The following is a 27,914-nucleotide window of genomic DNA, read 5'->3' on the forward strand; positions in this document are numbered from 1 at the left end:
AGCGCCGCAATAATTTTCATGCATGTGACTTTTTGTTTGTTATCTACGAACTTTGCTGGCCGCTTGCTTTTTTCAGTTCAGCGCAAAGTTTTACTTGTTTTATATCAGATGACAAATGCCCTAGATGTCAGGGAACCAGTGATCTTATACACATGGTGTGGAAATGCCCCAAACTGTATCGTTACTGGGAGGAAGTGCTTAAAACCATAAGCGATACATTTGAAATAACACTGAAGATGGATGTTATGGTATGCATTCTGGGGTACAGGAAGGAACGGGGAGAGAGGAAGAGTACCACAATTGCAATATTAAGGTGCTTGTTTCAAGCCAGAAAAATCATTGCAACTAGATGGCAGTCTAGAATAGCCCCTACTGTGAGAGTGGATTAGGGAAATAAATGAGACTATATGTAAAGAAAGGGCGGTGTATACAAAGAGAGGTAATCTCAAGGAATTCTACGCGATGTGGAGTCGTTGGTTGAGCAGAATGGGTTCCCCCCTATAGAGTGAAAAATGAACAATAAACTCAGAGAATAACAAAAAAACAGACTTATTGACAGGAAAAGGATTTATTAGATATCGCACTTGATTTAAGCATTTTTTGTAAAATACGCAAAATTATGGAAATGATGAGACTCGATTTATGAACCTACTTTGAGATAATTGGAGGGGTGAGAGAGAGGGGAGGGATTAAGGGGTGGTGCTGGGTTTGTAGTGCTGGGAACGGGTAGGGAGAGTGGGATGGAGGAGCTCTTTGATCCCTTTATTTTTTGTCACTCGTCTTGCTGTCTATTAGTACAATATGCCCTCGCTTTTTGATTATTTATTAGCCTTACTGTGAAAGAGAATGTTTGTGTACTTGCTTTTTAATTGACTCATCAACTCTTAGAGAAAGAAAAGGGGAAGGGAAATAATAATTGAATTAAAAAAAAAAAAAAAAACAAGCAAATAAATAAATAAGGAAAGCAAAGGCCAAGCTACTATGATGTGATGATGAGAGGGGATAAAAATGAACTATAATGGTGAATTTAACCCCTAAAGTGAATTTGCTGTAGTGGAGAAAAGAAAAGAAAAAAAGAAAAAAAAAAAGGTGACTCCCTGACATGCCACATTTGGCATGTCATTTTTTTTAGGTGGGGGGAGCGGATACCCTCTTTTTAGAGGCATCCAGCTCCCACTTCCCTCCGGGAGCTCTGCAGCACCGGAAGGAAGTTCACCTCTCCCCCCTCCCTCTGTGCAATCTTCTGGGACACGTCACGTGTCCCAGAAGATTGCCTGGCCAATCACAGCACGCAGCGTGGCTCGCGCATGCGCAGTGCGTGCCAAGCTGTGAAGCCGCAGCTGGGCGCCCACAGTCAGAATGCCGGCGCCACGCAGAGGAGGGGGAGAGGAGCAAGGTTTTCGTTCACCCACATCACTGGACCGTGGGACAGGTGAGTGTCTGATTATTAAAAGTCAGAAGCTACACTTTTTTTGAATTTTATATGGGTGGAATTACACTTTAATATATGGATGGTGCGTGATGGACAGAGCCTTAAAGGGACCGCTAGCAAGGAGTATCCTAATACATCCAAAACACATCTGATAGACCTGAAACCAGGCTAGGATCGGTGGAACATCGCCCTGTGCACTTCTAGGTTCGGTGGATTATCGCCCTAAGCATTGTAATCAAAAAGTATATTTGATTACTCACTAAGGTGAGAGTTCTGGGAGCACAAAGGTGTCACAAGGAGCTTTATTTATGTTCACACGAGAAGCACCTTATTTGGAAATACGTCATTACTTTAGTCACATCACTGCTGGAGAATGAAGTGTTCCACACTTTGAGATATTTATTTGCACCTTCTGAAATGGACTGCACTAAAGCTATCACTTTATATGTTATGATATATTTCACAGGATATGAAATGTATATGATTTGTTGATACACATTATATATTTGAGTTTGCGCAACACTAATCATTTCAGAATTTATTATTTACTTGTGGGAACACAGTGGGGGCTACAGCAACTCATTGCAACTCAGCAATTTATTTGGATTTAATTTGTACATACCACATTTGGTAGCGCAGAGGTACACACTTGCCTTTTGCATTAAACACTGTCACAACGCATTGTACAAAATTGCAACTTGTCATATTGCGCTCCAACAAAGCACATGGATAAAGCAATAGGATATAAGGCTATTTGCCTTGCCCTTGCACTGGGACCGCATTGAGAATCGCAGTCTAATGCTGTTGGAACATTGTTAAAAATGTAACCTTAATCTCCAGCCCCTGTTGTAAATTGTTCCCAGCAGTGGTCAGATGTAGTACCAATTTAATGTATGCCCCGATCAGATCAAATTTGTGCTCCCCTTTGAAATGAAAGTGTTGCATGTACTATAGTAGATAAGCATGTGTATTTTAAATTATGCTTAAGCCTAGTACACAAGGACCGAAAATCAGGCGGCATCGGCCAGTTCTATAGAAGCCGTCCGACATTTGGCCCGTGTGTACTGTAGCCGGTCCAACAGAAACTGAAAAAGGTCTGCCGATTGGCATCCGATCAGCGCTCTCAGACAATGGTTGGATGGTATTCTGTCAGAAAACAATAGTTCAGCGGGGGAGATTGCAGTACTAACATCAGATTAATAGTACACAATGGTAACAAATCAACGGTTGACATCACAAAGATTTTGATAAAGTTTAGCTGTCATCTTAAAGGAAAAGTATACTAGTTAAAAAAAATACATTATAAATATATATATATATATATATATATATATATATATATATATATATACACACACACACACACACACACATAGGGCTTTTTTCAGCAGGAACGCAGTTTCGGCACCTCTTGGACTGACTGTATGTAATGGCAAAGGGTGCTGGGGTGTGCTGCAGGGTATTAATGCTCACTGCTGGGGATCTATTTTTGCAAGGGGGGTCTATTGTTGCTGGGGAGGTCTTTTGTTGCTTGTGGGGACCTATTTTTGCTGGGGGGCTCTTATGTTGCTGGGGGGTCATTTGTTGCTGAAAGAGATCTACTGTTGGGGGAGGGGTCTATTGTTGATGGCAGCCAGACAGACTATTAATGCTGGCTGTGCGGAGATCTGTTGATGCTGCCGGGAGTCTATTGTTGCCGGTGGGGAAATTTTGTTGTGGTTGGTCCATTGTTGTTAGGGGGATCTATTGATGCTGGCTGCTGTTGCTGGAAGCTTTACTGCTTTTCTTGATATCATTACCAAATTCCATACAAATTACTTAGCATCTCAAAATGATACTTGGTTCTATATTGTCTAAAAGCGACGGTACTGGGAGGTGGGTAGGGGCGGAGAAAAGGGGTGACTCGGAAACTGCAACTATTGTCTGAGAAAAAAAAGCCATATATATACATTACATACACAAACGGCAAGGATTGCTGCGCAAGAAAATTTATTTCCAAAGAGTAGGTTACAGGTTATATACACACACACACACACACAGTTGTGCTCATAAGTTTACATACCCTGGCAGAATTTATGATTTCTTGGCCATTTTTCAGAGAATATGAATGATGACACAAAAAAACATTTCTTTCACTCATGGTTAGTGTTTGGCTGAAGCCATTTATTATCAATCAACTGTGTTTACTCTTTTCAAATCATAATGACAACAGAAACTACCCAAATGACCCTGATCAAAAGTTTACATACCCTGGTGATTTTGGCTTGATAACATGCACACACGTTGACACAAAGGGGTTTGAATGGCTATTAAAGGTAGCCACCCACACCTGTGATCTGTTTGCTTGTAATTAGTGTGTATAAAAGGTCAATGAGTTTCTGAACTCCTGACAGACTCTTGCATCATTCATCCAGTGCTGCACTGATGTTTCTGAAATCTGAGTCATGGGGAAGGAAAAAAATTGTCAAAGGATCTGCGGGAAAAAGTAGTTGAACTGTATAAAACAAGATAGGGATATAAAAAGATATCCAATGAATTGAGAATGCCAATCAGCAGTGTTCAAACTCTAATCAAGAAGTGGAAAATGAGGGGTTCTGTTGAAACCAAACAATGGTCAGATAGACCAACTAAAATTTCAGCCACAACTGCCAGGTAAATTGTCCGGGATGCAAAGAAAAATCCACAAATAACTTCAGGTAAAATACAGGACTCTCTGAAAACATGTGGTGTGGCTGTTCCAAGATGTACAATAAGGAGGCACTGAAAGAAGAAAGATGGGCTGCATGGTCGAGTCGCCAGAAGAAAGCCTACTATGCAAATGCCACAAAGTATGCCGCTTACAATATACCAAACAGCACAGAGACAAGCCTCAAACTTTCTGGTACAAAGTAATTTGGAGTGATGAGACCGAAATTGAGCCTTTTGGCCACAACCATAAATGCAACATTTGGAGAGGAGTAAACAAGGCCTATGATGAAAGGTACACCATTCCTATTGTGAAACACAGAGGTAGATCGCTGATGTTTTGGGGATGTGTGAGCTACAAAGGAACAGAAAATTTGTTCAAAATTGATGGCAAGATGAATGCAGTATGTTATCAAAAAATACTGGAGGAACGTTTGCATTCATCAGCCAGGAAGCTGCGCTTGGAACGTACTTGGATATTCCAACATGACAATGATCCAAAACACAAGGCCAAGTCAACCTGTCATTGGCTACAGCGGAATAAAGTGAAGGTTCTGGAGTGGCCATCTCAGTCTCCTGACCTCAATATCATTGAGCCACTCTCATTCAAGACAGCTCAAGAATTTACAGGAACTGGAGGCTTTTTGCCAAGAGGAATGGGCAGCTTTACCATCTGAAAAGATAAAGAGCCTCATCCACAGATACCACAAAAGACTTCAAGCTGTCATTGCTGTTAAAGTGGAAAATACACGGTATTAAGAACTGGAGAATGTAAACTTTTAGACCAGGGTCATTTGGGTAGTTTCTATTGCCATTATGATTTAAAAAGAATAAACACAGGAGAGAGAGACTTTTTTTTTTTTTTCAAAATCATTTTTATTGTAAACAAATTGGGGTACATAAAAAAAAGGTTGCATGGTATATAAAGTCCAAAATAATATAATAGTACCAAATATCTGAATTAACAATAGTAAGTTTACAGTATACATAAACAGGGTGCGGCAAAAACAGTTGGACAGCAAGACCAAGTTTTCCGGAATTTGGCTTGATGCACCAGGTCTTCCAAGTATGCAATTTTATTTAAACGTCTATCCAATTCGCAGTGGTTGGGGGATTGGTCGATTTCCATTGGACTGGAATACACATTTTCTCAGCGTTCAAGAGGTGCAGGGCTAGGGAGCGATGATAATCTTTTTTGGGGATGGAGGAATGATGTAAAAGCATTTGGGCCGGGGTAAAGTCTATCGGATAGATGGTAATTTGAGTCATGAGGCGATGGATGTCTTTCCAAAGTTTTGGAGTAAGGGACACAATCAGTATAAATGAAGGAGTGATCCTTCTTCCTCTGAGCTTCTCCATCAGTTGAGGGGTATGATGGGAGGAATTTTGTCTTGTACCATCTAGAAAAGACCTTAAAGACATTTTCCTGTGCAGAGACGTTAATTGAGCCTTTGTGGATATAAGAATATATATTTTCGGAGGGGCGTGGCCGGACAAGTTACAGGGAGGACGTGTGGACGCTGTGCTCCGTCCAGGCAAATACTATCCACTGCCATCCCTGCCTCATCTACCCTCGAGGAAAGGTTTTTTTACAGCTGGGAATAACCTAGGCCCTCTCCGCTACAGATCCGGCCGGATCTTGACTGGAATTAAGCAAAGTTAGACTTCTCTGGGCCTTCTGCCTGTCCCACACTGAGGTCTCCCGCCGCCATATTGGGGCCTACAGCTCGTCCGGAGCCTGCCACTTTCCTACGCTGCGGACCGGGAGACAAGCAAAGGCCTTGATCGGGACTCCCCACCCGGGACATCCGGGACACCATCGGGGAGAGCTGGTTGTCCGCATAGTGAAGGAGAGCCGAACGGGACCTCTTCCCTTCATCCCTGATCCCCACACGGCCTGCCCCCATCTCTAGGCCTATCATCCGGACACCTTCAGCCCTGGACTCTCTGAGTAAAAGGGCATTCGCCCGATCCTTTCTCTGCTGCTGCCCTCCACAGTATCTGGCCCCCAGAGACTCTATCTTCAGGCCCTAAAGGTCCGATTCGGGCCTGTGAAGAGCGACACTCGTCCGACCGGCCTCAGCTATTAGGAAAGACCGTGGCTTCAGCCTAGTCCTGGAAGCCGGTGGCCATCTTGGTACTCCAAGTACCCCTCCAGCTTAATCCCTTTAGTTTAATAACCTATTAATTACCTGCAAACATCAAAACCTTCAATTACCTGCAAACTTCATAACTATTTTCTCAGCTCTCCCTGATATCTAATGTGACCACTTACAGTTTGGTGTGCAGGAAAGCAGACATGTAAGCGGAGAACTTTGGTCCCCGTCTTTTTATTAGATGCTCCTACAAAGCTAGCAGATCCTTATTAATTACAGGAGCGATATAACAACAAGCTATCTGATCCTTCCTAACACTGCATGGGGAAGATTGGCTTCCAGAAGGCAATATATAGAGGCTTTATCCCACCGCCATCGACCTCCAATAACATGGAACGCTTTTTATATAAACAGCGATCCCCGACCTCCAGTGAACAGCTGGGATCTTCGGACACTGCTGACTCTCATGTTCTGCCGGAAAGGCATGACCCAGGATGATAATAGATCCCAATTATCCCAGCACTCTCTCCCACCCGACCACCCCGTAGATGTAGTGACAGTAGCTGTTCTAGATACAATGTTGAACTCATTACTACACGATCTAACCCGCAGCATCGCTAAAGAGGTGGGCAAAATAGCGCATGAGTTACGGGGTGAAATTGACCAGCTAGGAGAACGCACCAACACATTGGAGAACAAATTCGATGAACTGACCCAATATGTACATGTTCTCGAAGAGGACAACTCCAGCCTGAAACATACAGTCTCCCAACTCCAGCTTCAACAGGAAGATCTGGAAAACCGTGAAAGACGTCAGAACCTGAGGATCAGGGGAATCCCTGAAGCGGTGAGTGACAAGGAATTACATCCCTATCTTTTAGGCCTGTTCGTTACTTTAGCCCCACACATCCCAGACATAGACTGGCGTATGGACAGGGCGCACAGATCTCTGGCCCCAAAACCTCCTCCTAATGCTAATCCCAGAGATGTTATTGTCCGCTTCCACTTCTACGAGAGCAAGGAAGCCCTCACATTTGCAACGTGTAACAAGTCACGTATTGACTATAAACAACACAAGATTCAGATATTCAATGACCTCTCCCCAATCACTTTGGCCTAAAGACGCAGTTTCCGTCCTGTCACTGCTCATCTACAAAACCACCAGATTCCTTACCGCTGGGGATTCCCCTTCCGCTTAACCATTTCTAAAGATGGCGTTCAACATTCCCTGAGAGACCTTTACGAAAGTGAAGCTTTTATCTGCAGTCTAGGCCTTCCGCCTTTGCCCGAGGAAGATTTTCTACCCCAAGCTCCGAATCCCAAACCACTCACCACGCCAGCCAAAATCTGGACCCCAGTTCAACGAAGATCCTAGAAGAACTTCTGCACCCCACAACGAGCCAATAACCACAGATATCCAACCCGATGTGTCTTACTTTTTTTTTTTTTTTTCAATTTTTGCTCTTTTTTCCATGACTGGATAATACCTGTCATGGCTACCCCAGTGACCTCACTTTGACTGGGTCACTTTGTTGAGAGGTCACACCTCTTAATGATGTTTCCATTCGATGCCTTTTTGGTGGCCGTTTTCCACATTTAACATTTTCTCTATTTTCTTTTACCAGCTTGTCTAAGATTTTTCTGCTTGTTTATAATAATATGCCAAATACCTTTGTTCCTCCTGTCTGTTTTTTTTTCTTTTTACAAAAAGCAGAGATGAGGACCTCCCCCCTCCTCCATTAGTTCCTGCAGGCTAACATGCCCCCCCTTATGACCCAAGGCTTTTGCCTGGGCAGCCTGAAATTTTTTCTCAGGCTTTTCAAAAATCATTTTTTCCTTTTTCCTTTTTTATTGTTTTTTTTTTTCTCTCCCCATTCAATTTTTCCCTGTTCTTTTTGTTTTTTTTTTTACCTGTGGTGTTTTCATGTACAGGTCTTTTTTTCTTTTTTTCCTTTTTGACCTTTATATGTTTTTTTCTGTGCTATACTCACATTAATATACCAACTGCAAGATGTGTATGTTTTCAAATGTTCTTTTTTAAGGATGCTCATTTATATGTTCTCAGTTTTTATACTATATTAGCACTTTTCTGTATGATCAAATATGGCCCTCAAGGTTTATTCCTGTAATGTAAAAGGATTAAATTCTATAGGCAAACGATGGCAGGCTTTAAAAGAATTTAAATCATCCAGAGTAGAGGTGATTATAGTTCAGGAAACCCATTTTAAATCTGGGGGCTCCTTTAAATTTGCTTCTAGACACTTTTCCGTAGCATATTCTGCTTCTGATCCCTCTGGAAAAGCAGGAGTGGCAATTCTTATAAAACGCTCATGCCCAATTAAGATTCTCTCTTCCTACTTAGACCCTCATGGTAGGTTCATATTCCTGAAATGTAGTCACCTAAATACCTCTTTTTCTTTGGTAAACATATATGCACCAAATGTAGGACAAATCGGTTTCCTTGCAAAAGTTTTTGAGAAACTACAACCCTTCTCCCAGCCTTTTATGATCATAGGAGGCGACTTCAATGCGTGCATGTCCCCGACCAGGGACAGAAAAACTTTATTCCAAACCACTCCACAATCTGCCTCCAAGAAATTATCAACATCCTTTCGTAAACTAGTTAGATCCCATAATCTTTTTGACTCCTGGAGGATAAACACCCAACCCAAAAACATTATACATTTTATTCTCACCCTCAAGTCTTATTCTAGACTAGATTATTTCCTTGTTACAGGCCCTCTACTTCCCTATGTAGTCTCTTCTGAAATAAATCCTATTACCTGGTCGGATCATGCACCTATTGAACTCAATGTCCTGTTGACGAAGTCTTTTACTAAATCCTGTCACTGGCGCCTCAATGAATCGTTGCTTAAAAACCCTTTATCTCAAACCCAACTACAGCAGAAACTAACTGAATTTTTCCAGATTAATGATGGCTCTGTTTCAGAGATTTCCACCCTGTGGGAGGCCCACAAAGCCTTTTTTAGAGGTGAATGCATAGCTTTGGGCTCTCGCCTAAAAAAAAAGATTCTGTACAACTCAAAAATGACCTTATTACTCAACTGCAGATAGCTGAAGGAAACTTACTGGCCTCCCCCACGGTGGAAAAATTGAGAAATGTCATCTCAATCTGGGATCGGATCAAATCTTTTGATATGAACCAAATTTCCAAATCCATGTTGTGGGCTAAGCAAAAATTTTACGATTACGCAAACAAACCACATAGGATGCTGGTTAACAAATTAAAACCACGGCCCTTTCTATCGATCCCCGACCACTTGATACAAACTGATGGCACCGCCCAATTGCTCTATTAAATTCAGATTACAGAATTTTTACCAAGATATTAGCTAATAGATTATCCCCTCTATTAACGTCCCTGATTCACAGGGACCAGGTAGGATTTGTTCCCACGAGACATGCTGGAGATAATACAAGAAGAACTATAGATTTGATAGACCTAATAACTAGAACCAAACGTCCCACTATAGTCTTGAGCTTAGATGCTCAAAAAGCTTTCGATCGATTAAGTTGGCCCTTCATGTTCGCAGTTTTAACCCGATTCGGATTCTCAGGCCCCTTTATACAAGCTCTACAAACCCTATATTCCCTCCCCACGTCTCAAGTCCAGTTGTCCTCCTATATCTCACAACAATTTACTCTCAGCAATGGCACGAGACAAGGCTGCCCTCTGTCGCCCTTATTATTTATACTAAGTCTAGAACCTTTAGCAGCAGCTATTAGATCTCATCCTAATATCAGGGGAATTCCACTGCGACATCAGGACTACAAACTCTCTCTTTTTGCAGACGACATTTTACTAACCATCACACATCCCAATACTTCTCTACCCTCTTTACATGAAACTCTCTCCACATTTGGGTCCTTATCGGGTTTTCGTATTAATCAGACCAAAACAGAAGCTCTCCCCATCAATATACCCTCAGATATGCTCAGCTCCTTACAAAACAGATTTAAGTATAGATGGTGCCAGACCTCACTAAAATATTTAGGAATTCATCTTACCCCCTCATACCACTCTCTTTTCCAAGCTAATTTCCCTCCTTTGTTCGCAGAAATTGCTAAACTCCTACGACATTGATCTTCCATCCCAATCTCCCTTCTTGGCAGGATTAACGTTCTTAAAATGTCGGTACTGCCCAAATTATTGTATCTCTTTGAAACGCTCCTGGTTTCAGTCCCTTTGTCGCAGTTGAAAAATCTCCAGAGAAAGTGCCTTAACTTTATTTGGAATAATGCATCCCATAGAATTGCTCAATCGGTAGTCCTTTCCCCTAGAGCTAAAGGCGGGTTGGCCGCCCCCGATTTCATTAAATATTATTATGCCTCTCATCTTAGAGTACTGACTACATGGACCTCAAGAAAAGCTGCAAATAGATGGGCTGAAATTGAAATGGGGATTACTGCCCCGGTACACCCGTGCTATATGTTATGGCCATCCTAAAAGAAATTCATACCCCAACTAAGGTCTTTGTGTCTATCCCCGATGCTTTTTACGCTATCTATCTGGAAAAGATATATGGATAAATTTCATCTTTCCTTACCTTGCTCCCCTCTCCAGAATATTCTCTTCAACCCAGACATCCCGGATGGACTATCTTATTTGCGAACAATTCCGTGGACTCATGCAGGTATATTTCAACTGCGACATTTGGTTCACCCAGTAACACGTAAACTTTTACCTTTCTCAGACCTCAAAGAAAAACACGTTTTACCGAACTCTACAGAATACTTTTACTTACAAATTAAACATTTTTTCCAATCCAACTTCCCCTCACTATCCTTAGAAAAACCCACAGATTTTGAAATGCTGTGTACAAATGGCCCATACGAACCAAAACTAATCTCATCCATATATAAAATACTTCAGGCAATACCCCCTTTAACTGATTCCATACATAAATACATGACAAAATGGTCCAAAATGCTAAATAGATCAATCTCATTATTAGATTGGGGTAAAATCTTTCAAAGTTTCCAGATGTGTGGCACAAAAGGAGACCGCTATTAAGATAATATTTTTTTGGTATAAAACTCCTGAGTTGCTACATGCCCAAAATCCCTCTCTCTCTGATCTGTGCTGGAGGTGTGGACAGTCCCTAGGTACACACCTTCACATTTTTTGGGACTGTCATATCTTAAGTGCGTATTGGACCGAGATACAAAATTTATTACAATCACTCTTTGCCACATCTATCCCATTAAACCCCATACACTTTCTTTTGGGTCTACCTTTCCCGGGTATTCCTAAATCACTACAGAGACTAGGGTCTTTTGTACTTCTGGCAGCAAAAAGAGCCATCCCTAGACTTTGGCTTTCTACCACCGCCCCCACTTTACCCCACACTCTTTCCATGATCACAGATATGCATAAAATGGAACATTTAACCGCAAAAATCGAAGGTAAACTTCCACGATTTGAAGAAATATGGAAACCTTGGGATGAATCAATATTTTCTTCTGATTCTCTCATTTCTGCTCCTTTTTGATTCCAACTTGCACTATTTCCTGAGCATCCTTGTGTTTGAACATGTAGTTGAGACAGAAGCATGGATACTGTATGGAACGTCTTTTTTGTTTGTAATACCCAATACGGGGAGAAGCTGACATCTATCTGTACAGATATCCCCACCAAGCTTATTTACACTGTTTGTACTTAGCTTTTGACTGCTTCTATGTTAAACTGTCATAATTCTTTCTTATATCTTTTGTTATGTTGATTTATATTTGTTGAAAAATAAAAAATTTATAAAAAAAGAACATATATTTTCCCATTCCTCATCTGAGAGGTTGAGGAGAGTTCCCTTTCCCATCTAGTGCTTGCTATGTTGGATTTTGGGCTATGGTCAGAGAAAAGTATGGAATACATGTCTGAGATCAGGTGCCTCTGTGGTTCTTTTCTGGTACAAAGAACTTTGAAAGGTGTGTGTTGTCTAGAGTATTTGGAGCGTGTTTGGGAGTTATTCAGGAAATGCCATTATTGGACATGCGTCCAAAACAGGAAGGAATGTCCTGGCATCTGTACGGATAGTGTGGTTAGGATTAAGAAAGTGTTCCGAGAGAAGAAGTGTTCAGCTCGCACATCGGTGTGAGGCCAGAATTCCGAGAGGAAGGAATCCAAAAGACCTGGTGGGAAATCCGGGTTTTTGCGGATGGGTGTTGGTAGACTTCGTGAGGAGGAAATTTTGAATTTATGGCATTCTTTCTTAAAGATTTGTAGTGGGTTGCTGATTAAAGGGTGTTGTTTGAAGTCTTGTGGAATGTACAGTGAGGCTGTCCATGGTAGTTGACGTATGGGAATAGGGGAGAACGCGTTTTCGATGTTTATGAGACCCTTATGCCTCGTACCCTTGATCGGACTTTCCGGCAACAAAACTGTGGAATTTTGTCCGAAGGGTGTTAACTCAAACTCAAACTTGCATACACACGAATGCTGGCCAACAATTAGGAACGTAGTGACGTACTAGACGTACCACGTGGTTTTTCAGCTCTTTAGCGCCACCCTTTGGGCTCCTTCTGCTAATTTCGTGTTAGTAGAAGTTTGGTGAGTGTTGCTTCGCGCTTTTCATTTCGTGCTTTTCAGTTCGTTTCTGAACGGCAGTTCGTCAACCAGACATGTTGCGGAATTGGAGGAGATAACGTGTTATTTATTACATCGTACCCTTGATCGGACTTTCCGGCAACAAAACTGTGGAATTTTGTCCGAAGGGTGTTAACTCAAATTCAAACTTGCATACACACGAATGCTGGCCAACAATTAGGAACGTAGTGACGTACTAGACGTACCACGTGGTTTTTCAGCTCTTTAGCGCCACCCTTTGGGCTCCTTCTGCTAATTTCGTGTTAGTAGAAGTTTGGTGAGTGTTGCTTCGCGCTTTTCATTTCGTGCTTTTCAGTTCGTTTCTGAACGGCAGTTCGTCAACCAGACATGTTGCGGAATTGGAGGAGATAACGTGTTATTTATCCGCCACGTACAGGGTACGTTGGCGGAAAGTCCGCCAACAAATGTCCAATGGAGCATACACACGGTCGGATTTTCCGCCAACAGCCTGACATCCAACATTTCCCGTCGGATAATCCGATGGTGTGTACGGGGCTTTACTTTTTAATATATTTAAAAATGAAATAGGTTCTGGAACTAAAAGTACAATTTCAGTGTTTGCAGATGACACCAAGCTATACAGTGGAATAACGTCCTTACAAGAGGTCTCCAACTTACAAGCCAAACTCAATGCACTGCTTAATTCGCTGTGTGGGTGGATCGAGGTGAGGACCTGTCACACCGTGCTTCCAGACTTGCCAGATTCACTGACTGACCGATTCCGGGCCCCGTCAAGCCCCTTGATATACATACTTGGTAGCTTGGGCACCAACCGGCAGGTCTTCGCTCTAGGTCACCTTTTTCTCTCCGCCCATCTCCTTGGCTCCCTCTCAGCAAGAAAGGGGTTCATTTCGGAGGGCCATACTGGGTTGTCCTTTGTGTGGGACCTTTCTCCCCCCCCCCCCCGCTGCCTTGGGACCTGCCACTATGTGGTGATGTTTTGATCCACCTTACCGGGTCGAGGGCCTTCTGGGCCAACAGCTGCAACACATTTTTAACATTTTTTGGATATGAGATAAATCCCAAGAGCCATACAGTCTGTACAACGTTTTTACGTTCTGCGACAAATCGCATATACCCCGATGAAGAAATAGCAACCCAGGCAAATTTTGAAACGCGTTGGGTATTTCTGTTGCATTTACTTCCAATTCAACAGATCTCTGCGGTTATTGTCTGTACAAATTGTACTGTATTGTATGATCATTCGTTTCCAGAATACCATTATGATATTGTTTTGTATATTGTATGTGCTCATTATTTTCAAACATTTTCTATTAAAATGTATATACATTTTTATACTTTTTTTCATACTTCATTTGCCATCTGCCTTATCCAAATTCCCACTTAGAGGAAATCCTTTCTTTTCAATTTGTTGCTATTTAGGGATGTGGGGCAGTTTAGTGCAATTTCTGTGACAAATAGCACTGTTTTTAATTATTCTTTTAGTCCGACAACAAATGTCCAATGGAGCATACACACGGTCGGATATTCCGCCAACAACCTGACATCCAACATTTCCCGTTGGATAATCCGATCGTGTATACAGGGCTTTACTTTTTAATATATTTAAAAATGAAATAGGTTCTAGAACTAAAAGTACAATTTCAGTGTTTGCAGCTGACACGAAGCTATACAGTGGAATAACGTCCTTACAAGAGCTCTCCAACTTACAAGCTAAACTCAATGCACTGCTTAATTGGGCAACTGTGTGGCAAATGAGGTTTAATTTTGATAAATGTAAAGTTATGCACTTGGGGGCTAAGAATATGCATGCATCATACATACAAGGGGGAGACCAACTGGGAGAATCAATGATGGAATAGGATATGGGTGTTTGGGTAGATCATAAGCTTAATAATAGCATGCAATGCCAAGCTGCGGTTTCCAAAGCGAGCAAAGTCCTTTCTTGTATTAAGGGAGATATGGACTTCAGAGAGAGAGAGATATCATTTTGCCCCGTACAAATTCTTAGTAAGTCCTCATCTGGAACGTGCAGTTCAGTTTAGGGCACCAGTTCACAAATCAGGGAACTGAAGAAGGTGCAGAGAAGAGCAACCAAACTGATTAGAGGCATGGAACAGCTCAGATACAAGGACAGATTGGAGGAATTGAATTTATTTTCTCTTCAGAAAAGATTAAGGGAGGATATGAGCAACATGTATAAATACATAAGTGGTCCATATAGTGAACTTGGTGTTGAGGTTTTCACTTTAAGGTCATCACAGAGGACAAGGGGGCACTCTTAATGTCTGGAGGAAAAGAGATTTAATCTCCAAATACAGAAAGGTTTCTTCACAGTAAGAGCTGTGAAAAGGTGGAATAAACTCCCTCAAGAGCTATTCTGGCCAGCTCAGTAGATTGCTTTAAAAAAAGACTGGATTCTTTCCTAAATGAACATAATAAAACTTGAAGCATGTCTTACTGCATTGAGGCGACCAGGAGATAACCTCAGCACGGATCAAAAGAGGGGTTGTGTCTCTGTAACCAAGGATAACCAATAACCAGCGGAAACTTAGGTGAGGAAATAACTTTGAATTGGATTATCTCATGGTGAAGAGCCCCAACGGCCACAGACAACGGAACAGTCTCATGAGTCACATGGGCAGGTTGTAGAGGTCTCCCGCTAAGAGCCTCAATGGCAAGTGGAGTGTCACGCAGCTGCAGCAGAATTGAGTGCTTCGATACAAAGGCAGCATCAATGAACAGGCCTGCAGCCCCAGAGTCGATTAGAGCCTGTATCTCGACGGACTACTCAGCCCAAGAAAGGGTAACCAAAACCAGGGCCTTATCCTTCTGGATAACTGAGGACGAAACAGCGCCACCTAAGGTCTGTCCGTGACAGGACCTCAAGGTTTCGGGCATTCCCTGTATGGGTAGGACAAGACTTCAAAAAGTGACCTGCCTGGCCACAATTAAGGCACAATCTCTCCCTCCTCCTAAGGGTTCTCTCATCTGCAGAGAGACACGTGAAGCCCAAGTGCATGGGTTCCCCTTCACTGACCGACTCGGTATCAGGAGGCATGGGAGGTGAGGGAGGCATGGGTGGGACTGCAAAGCTCAGAGACAAATGTACAGGAGGCTTCCGCAAGTGCTCCTTAAGAGAGTCTTTCTCTGAGTCTGGAGTCAATGAGGATGGCAAACATGATCAACTTCTCCAGCTCAGTGGGTATATCTCGGGCTGCTATCTCATCCTTGATGGTATCCAAGAGACCATGAGAAAAAACAGCCATGGGGGCCTCATTGTTCCAAGCAACCTCTGCTGCCAGAGTACAGGATTCAATGGCATAATCGGCAACAGTTCTCGTACTCTGTTTGATGGACATTAGGCACTTGGCAGCAGAAGCAGAGTGTGCGGGAATGTCAAATACCCTTTTAAAAGAAGCCACAAACTCAGGGTAACTCAAGACAACAGATTTTTGCATCTCCCATAGAGGGTTTGCTTAGGTCAAGGCTCTCTCAGAAAGCAAAGATATCACAAAACCTACTTTTCTTCTGTCTGTGGGAAACACCTGGGGCAGCATCTCAAACTATATCTCAACCTGGTTGCGAAACCCTCTTCATTGGACTGGATCACCCCCAAATCGCTGGGGAAGTGGAGCAGAACCAGACATACCTCTTATAGAATTAATACTCGAGACGGCTGCCTGCACATAGACTGGAGCAGCAGCAGGGATGGCAACACAGGTTGTACCGGAACAGCCACAGTGGGAGATTCCAGGTGAGCTGTGGGACTCAGGAGCGGTTGTAACACCATGGCAAACTGATCCATGCGGTGATCCTGCTCATCCAAACTGGAAAAAATATTACCAACAAGTGGATTGACTGCATCTTCTGAATTCATGGCATTTGCCTACTGTCTGAAACCATGAATCAGACTGAGACAGAAGTACAGTTAAATCACACTTGTTTAATAATAAAAGTAAATAGAACAAACGTAGTCAAAAAATAGCCAAAGTATGGTAACTGGAACGGATAGTCAGGCAAGCCAGGGATCAGCGTAGTGGAAGGGCAAGCAGGATCTGGAGCCAGAAGGAATGTCAGCCAAGCAAGTCTTTAACAAGAACGCAGGAGCCGACAGCTGAGCGGCCAGCTCAGAGAAGGGAGGGATGAGCCCAGCCCTGACAAGGGGTGATTTTGGCAGAAACATTGTTAAAAATCTAATTATTAACCTTCATCTCCTCTTGTACATTCTCCCCAACAGTGGTCAAATGTAGTACCAATTTAAAGTATGCCCCCACTAGATCAAATTTATGCTCCCCTTTTGAAATGAAAGTGTTGAATATATGATAGTAGATAAGCACGTGTATTCTAAATCATGATTACAGTTTTCCAAACCTTCAGATCAGCTGTATGACACAATGGTAACAAATCAAGGGATAACATCACAAACATTTTGATAAATGTCATTTTAAAGGTAAAGAATACAGGGCTCAGGTGTGCATATTCTGCTGGGCAGAGTACAGGGTTTAGGAGTGTGTATTGATCACGGCTTAGGAGTGCGTTGCAATCAGGGTGCAGGACTCAAGAGTGCGCATTAGACAGAGTGTTATCGCATAGGGCATAGACAGCTGTAGACTTTTACTTTAAATAACACTGTGGATTAATCTACCTTTCTTCCTATATTTTTCACTTGCTGTTTTTTCCATGCTTTATTAGTGGTTCCAGATTAAAGCCCTCATGCATGAATGGTGCTTTATTTTTGTATAGCATCTCTTTCTGTTAAGGAGGATTTAAGATGACCAATATGTATGGTGAGGGCTTTTCATTTCTCTCTCCTTCCTCTTTCTCCCAGTCTCCCTCCATGGGGGAAAATAGCTCCACAAATAGACAATTCCGAGGACTTTGGAGCTGTCGTGGGGATCATAGGATGGCGCCCTGTCCGAGCCTCCTATGGAACAATTTTTTCCTGATTTATTTCTTGCAGTAGATATATGCGTAAATAAATAAACAGAAATTTTGATATATAGGAAACTAGTTGAATATATAAAAAAAGGTTACACATGTTTAGCTGTGTTTAAACAATACTTAGGCTACAAACATCACATTTACTGTGTTATGGTTTTCTGGCTTCTTTTGTGGTGTTTAAATGTGAACTTAACTGTCTTTTAGGCTCGTGTGATCGCTGTCCTGGACTGGGAACTGTCCACAATTGGAAATCCTGTATCGGACTTGGCTTACTTCCTTATCGTTTATTTTTGGCCTCGTGAAGAACCCATTTATGGTGGTGACAAATCCCTTGGTGATATTGAAGGTAGGAATTAAAGGCAACCTGAACTGACAGAAATATGGTAGTTACCATTGCTGACAACCTTTAAAAATGCTAGTTGTCTGGCTGCCTGTGGATCCAGTACTTAAAAAAAAAAACAGACCAAAAATAAGCACAGATCGATGCATATTTCACCAGCACACCATGGACCTTCATAATAGTGTCCAAACGTTTATTGAAGTGATCATATCACAGCAGTAATGTGAAATCATGCACCTAAATGCAATACCTTTTTTCAGCGCAGCGCGAGACACTCTACTGCTTTACAGTGCATGGCCAGTAAGTGAACTATATGAGATGTCTGTGTGACATCTCAATAAAGTTCCTTTAAAAAAAGAATCATCATTGCTGCACTGATCTTAGCCAGACCACACCGCACTCTAGTTAGTGCTTTACAATGCAGTGTCTGTTGTGAACATACCCTATGACATAAGACATGACATGTTTCAATTTTTAAATATGACTATTTTCTTTTTTTACAAATGTGAGGGGAGTCCTGTTAATATTTAAGGGATAATGCCTGGGTTTACGTTTAGGCATCATTTGATTAATAAGAATAGTAAGTGAAGGTGGCACCCTCTTGGATCTTTAGCCTTCCTAAACACCAGAGCGCCACTGAACGACATCCCTTGAGGTGAAATGCTTCGGCAAGAGCTTAGTGGTGATATCATTATGTCTGCTCAGGTGAGCGGCAGTGGTGGCCCGCCCATTAAAAAAAATAAATACTGGCCCTTTAAGTGTGTGCGGGATGCCGGACACACAGGTGTATGGGAAGCATGACGTGTTGCAATCACTGAAAACAATAAAAATAAAATAATGGCCTTTCACAGTAAGTGTGTGCAGGGCGCCGGACACACAGCTATGGGAAGCATGACGTGTTTGTAATCACGTGATTGCAAACAGGAAGCTCTATTGGCTTCCTTTAGAAAGTCCTCGGGGCGCTAAACTCTGTGCCCTGAACACTCCCTTTATAGCATTGTTCCCTGCTGTGGTGTGTGATTGGCAGGTCCTGTGCCTTCACTTTCGGTTTCTCTGACTAATCCCGGCTGGTCCAAAAGTGGAAGACAGGCAACTTGCTGTGAAAGTTGTGAGTACCGGGGGGGGGGGGGGGATAGAGGGGAAGACATCTAATGTAAGGGGGGGGGGCTCTGATGAGGACATCTAATTTAAAGGGGGGCCGCCGCTGGTGTGCAGTGTAATTGCAATGTGCAAGAATCTTATCTGTATTTTGTAAGGACATATATTTTTGTGTAAACTACTTCCTGCCTGCACTATAGCCAACAGAGGGCTACAGCATGGGCTTCCAGTTCTGGGAGGCCATCCATGGACAGCCTCCCAGAACCCAGCCTCTTGCGTGCCCCCCTTGACCTTCAGACACAGCTGATCACAGATCCAATCACAGTTGATCACATGTAAATAGACTTGCCGGTTATTGGCTCGTTTCCTCCCATGCTGTGTCTACATGAGGAAAGGAGATCCATTAACCTGTCAGCACATTGTTTACACAGATAATCAGTGTCCTGATTATCAGTGCAGCCCCATCAGTGCCAAACAGTGCCCATCACTGCAGCCCATCAGTGCCCATCACTGCAGCCCATCCATGCAGCCTCATCAGCGCACATCAAAGAAGAAAAATTACTTACTGTATATACTCGAGTATAAGCCGAGTTTTTCAGCATCTTTTTTTTCGGCTGAAACTCCCCCCCCCCCCCCCCCCCAAACCCCCCGCCCGGCTTATACTCGAGTGATTTTCCCACTTAAGAAAAAAAATGGCCCGAAAATTGAGCTGAAAAAGGGGCGGGCCATCACGCGGGGTGCCGCACATGTATCCGCCCGGCGCCCCTGTCAGTTTCCCCTCCTTCCCATGCTGTGTGTCAGATCTGAATCGCCGTGCAGCCGCTGTAACGATGTCCCGCCTTCTAGACCACCTCTTGTGATAGACAGCACACTGATCCAATGCTGGGAATCATTGTTCCGCGGGACATGGTTACCATGGCTGCACAGGGATTCGGATCCAGCTCTGACACACAGCGTGACATCATGACATCTCATTACCAAGCACTGGTAGGCTGTACCTGATGGACACTGGTAGGCTGTATGTCATGGGCACTGATGGGCTGTACATGATGGGCACTGACAGGCTGTATGTCATGGGCACTTATAGGCTGTACATGATGGGCACTGGCAGGCTGCATTTCATGGGCACTGCTAGGCTGTACATGATGGGCACTGGCAGGCTGCATTTCATGGGCACTGATAGGCTGTACATGATGGGCAACGTCAGGCTGCATTTCATAGGCACTGATAGGCTGTACATGATGGGCACTGGCAGGTTGCATGTCATGGGCACTGATAGGCTGTACATTGTTAGAATATTATTCCAAATTCATAATTCGGCACTTATAGGTGTTATATTATATTCATGGCAAGCTTGCAAAACATATTTGGTTTTATGATTAATCATGATAAATAGAGTATGTGTGAATGACCTTGATCAATTGATTTGACATGATTCTTCATCTAAAGCTGAGCATTGCTGGATTTTTCTGGTGTAGCCAATTTGAGTATGACATTTAAAGTATCTTGGTGTAGAATGTCACGAGAAGACAAAAATAGACACGTGTCCACGTAGCTAAAGGAATATACATTGTGAATTATATCCTGTTAAGTTAAGTTAGTTTGTAGTTCTAGTCATATTAATAAGTACTAGTATATAGTTATTTAATGTAAAGTTGGTAAAATGTGTTCATATTATGTAGATGTTTGGTTATATGACATTACATGATCAGCCCATTACTTCAAATATGGAGTGTTACATGTGGGCTTGTCAATCCTATGCTATATATGACTCCGAGTTAGAGTCTTCTCTTGGATAGCATATTGCTGAAGTTAGCAGAAATGAATATGTGCCATACAAGGTTCTAAGTTGGTGTGAGGTTATGACGTTCACACGTTCACATGTAACATATAAAGCCAATGCTTCCATATTGAAGGTCACACAGACACACAAACACAGACGCACACACACACTCACAGTCATTAGGATAGATGACATTGACATGTATACAAGACACTTTGATAAGTTGGGACAGGTGTCAATACTGCCAGAAGACTGAGAGCGTCATTTCCTGTTTCTTCTTGGACGACTCACACAAGACAGCACAGCAGCCATGAAGCACACATGCTTTCATAAGCTTATTACAGCTTTATAACTTTTTATTCTATTTCATATATTTTTACCCACACTGAACTGAACTATTATATTTTTTACATTGTATTTATGATGCCAATTGTGTGACAATAAATTCACACTTTGTTTTAAGTCAGTTTGGCTATCAATGCTATTCATCCTGAAGCGCCTCTGAGATACAAGAATATTTAGATATTAATAATATTCTTCATACATGATGGGCACTGGCAGGCTGCAGTTCATTAGCACAGACAGGCTGTACATGATGGGCACTGGCAGGCTGCATTTCCCACCCTAGGCTTATACTCGGGTCAATAAGTTTTCCCAGTTTTTTGTGTTTTTTTTGGTATTTTTTCATTTGTTTAGCAAAAAAAAAAAAACAAAAAAAAACTGGTGATTAAATACTACCAAAAGAAAGCTCTGTCTGTCTCAAAAAAAATTATAAAAACTTAATTTGGGTACAGTGTTGCATGAACGCGTGATTGTCATACAAAGTGCGACAGCGCTAAAAGCTGAGAATTTTTCATCTGAATACTTTCCAAGGGGCAACACATGGACTGATTGAACTTTTAGGCTCTTTCATATTTACTGCCTCCCCCTGGCTGCCCACCTGAATACTAAAATTACAGCCTGACAGGGCTGTACACATGCTGCGGCCATTGCCATTTTAGAGTGGTAATAAATCCAAAAGAAAACATTTTGTTATGTTACAATTCACCAATTCTTATATGTAAGGACCGCATTCGTTTTCTTTTTTAGGCTTTCTTCTATTTTTAGCTGGTAATCCAGCCAGTAAGTCTCTTGTTTTTCAAAAGAGGAAGCTCTGCACCTGAATGTTTGTTTCAGTTACAGAGATGAGACAAACCATTCAAAACTAGTAGGGGTGCTTACAATGATCAGCTTGTATTTATTCATTTAAAACTGTTGCTGTAACTGCTTATACAGTAGTAGCTGAAGTTTGGCTTCAATTTTTTAGTGTATTTAAATCTGTTAGTACAGCGAACACTCCCCTCCCCATGACTGACAATGCTACTGTCCAAAGGCACCCTCCTGTGCTTATCCATCCAGAGTGGGAGCACTCTAATAGAGGAGGTGTGTTACTGGCCAGATCACCACATGAAAACGGAGGGGAAATTTATTAAATCTTTTGTATTGGAAGCACTACCTGTCAATATCGCCCATTGAAACCAATGGGACCGCACTGCAAAAACCAAACGCTTGTCTCATCATTGTCCTGAAATGTAAAATTGCCATCTGACAATGGAAAGGAAAAAAAAAAAACAGGTGTCAAAAGGCAGCAATAGTGCCTCATGAATGCCTGTCAGCCTCTGCTATACCAGCCATACCGCCCTCTGAAAAGCGATCTGTGGTAGAACACTTTTTAGAGGGTGTGTAAGCATTACCACCAGTATGAAAGGATCCTTAGGTTCAGCATGAAAGCTAAGCAGGTGTCATTTTCATTGTCACATGCACGGACCGCCATCGAGCCGAACTGCCTCCGTATATATATAGTGGCTGGTCCGCAACTGATTAGGCTTTGCCAAAAAAAAAAAAAACTGGAAGCTTATTGGTTTCTTTGCGGAGCTGCACCAGATTTTGTACTCTCCAGGTTTAGAAAATCAACCCCATAGTGTCTAAGAAAAAAGTCCTTAGATAGAAGAGAGAATTGTAGAAGTTTTACCCAGGGTAACGACTTATACCTAGTATTTATCTTGGCTTAAAGAATCAAAGGAGTGTCAAGTGTTTTGCTGCCAAGGATAGGATTAGAAAGACTCTGGAGGTGAGATTCATTGTTTTAAAATGGTGGGAAATTTTACATACTCTGTAATCTGCACATCTTTTACTTTTTGATTGTGATTTCTTTCAGAAATTGAGCATAGACTGGACAATCTCCTTTTTTAAGAACACATAAAGTGCATAATAAAGACAGAAACTTGTAGCTATGAACATGGCAAAAATAAAGTGATTTTGTAGCCTCGTAGGATTTCGTTACTTGGTGTTCGCAGTCAGCTGAAGGACAAAGCTGTCACCTCCTGGGAGGTTGGGAACTTGAGTGCAAAGCTTAAATCTCCATCTAGTGGTTGTACAGCCTCAGGAGTACCAAGCAGTAGGCAGTCGGTAGCAAAAGAACATAACACAGTGGCTTAGTGGTCCCTGAATAAAGCAGTTCTAAAGGGAAAAAAATAATAGGATTTTTATAACAGCTTGCCTGTAAAATCCTTTTCTTGGAGTACATCACGGGATAGAGAGCCACAGTAATTACTGTATGGGTTATATGGCACCTTCAGGTGATGGACACTGGCACATCCTAGACAGGAAGTTCAATTCCCCATATAACCCCTCCCCTTACTGGGAGTACCTCAGTTTTTTAGCAAAGCAATACACGTGTAACCAGAAAGAGGGGAGGGACCTGTGTCCCGTGATGTAGTCCAAGAAAAGGATTTTACAGGTAAGCTGTTATCAAAATCCTATTTTCTTTATCGTACATCACAGGACACAGAGCCACAGTAATTACTGTATGGGATGTCCCAGAGCAATGCTATCTGAGGGGAGGGAACACCAAAAAAGTAGGGTGCAATCAGACCTGAGGACCTATACTGCTGCCTGCAGCACACTACGCCCAAAGGCGATATCCTCATGCCTTCTTATATCCACCTGATAGAATCTGGTGAATGTATGGACTGAAGACCAAGTTGCGGCCTTGCAGATCTGAGCCATGGAGGCTTGGTGATGCACTGACAGCCCTGGTGGAATGCGCTTTGATTTGAAAAGGTGGAACTTCCTCTTTAAACCATAAGCTTGAATAATTACTTGCTGAATCCATTTGGCAATAGTGGATTTCAACGCTGCCTGTCTTTTCTTAGGACCTTCAGGCAACATAAACAAAACATCTGTTTTCCGAATCTGAGCAGTCACCTTCAAATAGATTTTGACTGCTCTTACTACATCCAAAGAATGTAGTGACTTTTCTTCCGTAGAACAGGGTTCTGGAAAAAAATTAATGTAGAACAATATCCTGGTTTAGATGAAAACCTGAAACCACCTTTGGCAGAAAGCTAGGATGAGGACGCAATACTACTCTATCCTTGTGAATGATTAAATATGGCTCTTTACAAGAAAGAGCCGTCAACTCTGATACCCTTCTCGCAGAAGAAATGGCTACCAGAAAAACTAGCTTCCTTGTCAAAAGGACCAAGGGAATATGTTGTATTGGCTCAAAAGGCTGTTTCTGTAATGCCAACAGAACTAAATTCAACTCCCAAGATTTCAGGGGTGCTCTAACCGGTGGATTAAGCCGCTTTACCCCCTGTATAAAGCTTAAGACTAAAGAATGTGAACAAGCAGACGTTGAAACAATACCGATAAGGCTGAGACCTGGCCCTTGATAGTACTCAAGGCCAGCTTCATCTCTAACCCCATTTGCAGAAAGGCAAGAATTCTACCTATGACATACTATGTGGGATGCCAACCCCTGGATTCACACCAGACTTTATAATAAATGACTCTGGAAGCTGGCTTCCTTGCATTAATCAAGGTAGATATCACTGAGCCTGAAAGCCCACGATTCTTCAGAATGTGGGTTTCAATAGCCAAACCGTTAAATTTAGCATTTGTAAAGTAGGATGGAACACTGGTCCCTGCGATAGCAGGTCTAGACATGGTGGTAGGGGCCCTGGGGCCCCTACCACCATCTTTACTATTTCTGCACACCAAGATCTTCTGGGCCACAAGAACTACCGACTTCCTTTCCCGCTTGATCCTGCGAAGAAGTCAAGGTAGCAGCAGAATAGGAGGGGATGCATAAATCAGTGAGAACTGATCCCACGGGGTCACCAACGCATCTGTTCCGCATGCGAGTGGATCCCTTGTTCTTGACACAAAGACTTAAGCAAATAGTCCAGCAACTGCCGCTGCTATTAATGCTCAGTCTGATGCTAAGTAAACATGCCCTGGGAATGCCTGTGTCAGCAACACTCTCACATGCCTCCCGTCTGCTCTTTGTCCCTCCTTTAGCTGTATGCACCTGAAAAAAAGTGCACTTTATACAGCCCGTGTTGTGGACACTGAATCACGCCGACACTGTGTTAAGCCCCGCCCTCTTTCTCCTACCTCCCACCATGCCCCCCATCTTTTTCAAAAAAGCCTGTTTACCGTGCGAGCAGGCTCTGATCCGGCCGGATCGCATGTGGAGGGGGGGCTGGGGTGGAGGAGAGCTGCTAGACGGAGAACCACCGTAGCGGGAGCGGCGCGACATACCGCCTACTGGCCCGTACTCCGTCTGCCTCCTGGAGTGAAGCTATCCAGGTGGGGGGACATTCAAGAGAAAAAAAAAACCCTTCCTACGCCTTACCTGGGGCTTGGGCTGGAGGAAGCGTGCAGCTTGAATGACAGAGCGAGACTGACAAGCATGGAACAGGTACATGCTCTTGACAGCCCCCCGGTGGCGACTTTAGGCATGACAACATTTACGTTAAAGGACAAAACCCACAAGAATTAGAAAAATTCCTTAGGAATCTCCCTTACCTTATCCAGCTGCAGGGTTCTGTGGTAAACCAGATAGACCCAATCTTCACCACTCACGGTGGGCTTCATTAAAAAACCTTCAGGGACTGGGGGCCCCTTTCTATCGGGGGATCCACACCCCTGGGCCTGTAAAGCACCTCGTCAGGAATATGGCTGAAAAAACTAAAGCACTGGATCCCGGGGTCCAGCTCTCTAAATAGAGAAGCGTTACAGGCAAAACCTTGTTTCTTCCGCCACGAAACATTGCCGAAAAAACTGAGGTACTCCCAGTAAGGGGAGGGGTTATATGGGGAATTGAACTTGTTGTCTAGGGTGTGCCAGTGTCCATCACCTGAAGGTGCCATATAACCCATACAGTAATTACTGTGGCTCTGTGTCCCATGATGTACGAAAAAAAATAAAAATATATATATAATATTGTACAGGACGCCGTGGCTGGGTCCTGGAAGGACACTATATTTCCCCTCTGTTTGGACTGTGGTCCCTTTAAGGGAACAAAAAAGGTTAACTCACCTGTCAGAGGAAGTGGGTTTAAAACAAGACAGGAAGTTGTAGGTGAGTGTGGAGAAGTGTAAAGGAGACGACGGTGGATGGTGGTTTTATGTGCAGCGACAAAAGTGTCCTGCCTGGAAGCCTCCTAGCAGGGGAAGTTACCTGCAACAAAACCCAAGGACTGTTTAAAATGCGATAGCAGTTTTGGACTCTGCAAGTTGGGGAAACTGAAACCTCTTTCTTTTGTTTTGTTGCTGTGAAGCTATTTAAGTTTAATAAACCTCCTCTTGACTGAAAAGTCTGTGTCCTGCGATCTAGCTGGTTCCCCGAACTTTACAACTGGTGGAGAATGCGGGCATGACAAAGTAACAGGCATTTTTCTTGCTGTTTTTGCATTAGACTTAAACTGACATTTAAAGGGACAGTACAGTGGATTTATGTCCTGGGTTAAAGCCACACAAATGCTGAAAGCTGAAACAATGGAGGAGCTAATTAAACAGCTGTCCCTGGCTAATATGCAAGCGCAGACTCGCCATGAGGAAGCTAATCAGCGCTTAGCAACCCAGCTGGAGGCACAACAAACACACCACAAAGAGGCGCTGGCTCTGCAGCAAGAAAATACTCGCCTGTTGGTGGCCCAGTTGGCAGCCCAGCAAGGGGTTATGCAGGCTCAGATGACTGCCTTAAAAGAAGCAGTGCAGCAGCTTTCTCGGGGCCGTGAACAAGCGGCTGTTGGCCCTGGCAACCAGGTGACCGCGAGGGCAAGCCATTTTCTGCAGAAGTTGTCCCTGAGTGATGATGTAGAGGCATTTCTTGCTACATTTGAGAGGATGGCAGAGAGAGAAGAGTGGCCCCAGGACCAGTGGGCCGGCCTAATTGCTCCTTTCCTCACCGGAGATCCTCAAAAAGCCTACTTCGACCTACTACCGGATGACGCTAAAGATTATCAAAAACTAAAGGCAGAAATGTGCTTGTTTGGGGGTGACTACGGCCGTTCAGGCCCAACGAGTGCACCAATGGAAGTATTGTCCAGATCGGCCACCCTGGTCTCAAATGCATAACCTGGTGCAACTGGTAAAAAAATGTCTGTAGCCCGAAGTGTTGTCCGGCCTCCAAATCGTGGAGCAGGTCATGCTGGACTGATACCTAAGGTCACTGCCAGACGATCTTCAATGGTGGGTCAGCCATGGAGACCCCAAAACAGTGAACCTCCTTGTTGAGATGGTGGAACGATATACAGTGGTGGAGGAACTGCTTGGCCCTACCAAGCGCCCAGTCTGCCACGGCCTATTCGATCGACTGCCACTCTTCGAAAGGACATCCCCTGGAGCCCTGGAACTAACACCCTGGAAGGTCAAGAGTCACTCCCGGTACTTCCTCAGCGATCTGTTCCTGTTCGGAGAGGAGGGGATGTACAATGTTGACAATGTCATTCCTGGGGCCATACCTGGGCCCACTGCCCACTGCAAGAGGATCCCATGGAATGCGGGGTTCTTCGGAGGGGGTCTTTTTATGCCCATAAAGCATGTACAACACAACTTGACCTTGGAGAAGGGAGATTTGAGTGTGAAGTCCAAGTGAACCACCTCCTGCCCAGGCTTTGC

The 27,914-nt window shown here is 43.2% G+C and overlaps 1 protein-coding gene across 4 annotated transcripts in view; it reads left to right on the plus strand.

The window, feature by feature from the left end:
* LOC141144572 (acyl-CoA dehydrogenase family member 11-like) overlaps window positions 1-27,914 on the plus strand; it is a 276,817-nt gene that overhangs the window by 238,127 nt on the left and 10,776 nt on the right. For all 4 annotated transcript variants that reach the window (XM_073630367.1, XM_073630366.1, XM_073630368.1 and 1 more), the window contains one exon: window positions 17,948-18,089. In XM_073630367.1, coding sequence (XP_073486468.1) covers window positions 17,948-18,089 — 142 coding nt within the window. The remainder of the gene's footprint in view (window positions 1-17,947; window positions 18,090-27,914) is intronic.

The sequence above is a fragment of the Aquarana catesbeiana genome, linkage group LG05, assembly GCF_042186555.1.
Source record: "Aquarana catesbeiana isolate 2022-GZ linkage group LG05, ASM4218655v1, whole genome shotgun sequence".
Lineage (NCBI taxonomy): Eukaryota > Metazoa > Chordata > Amphibia > Anura > Ranidae > Aquarana > Aquarana catesbeiana.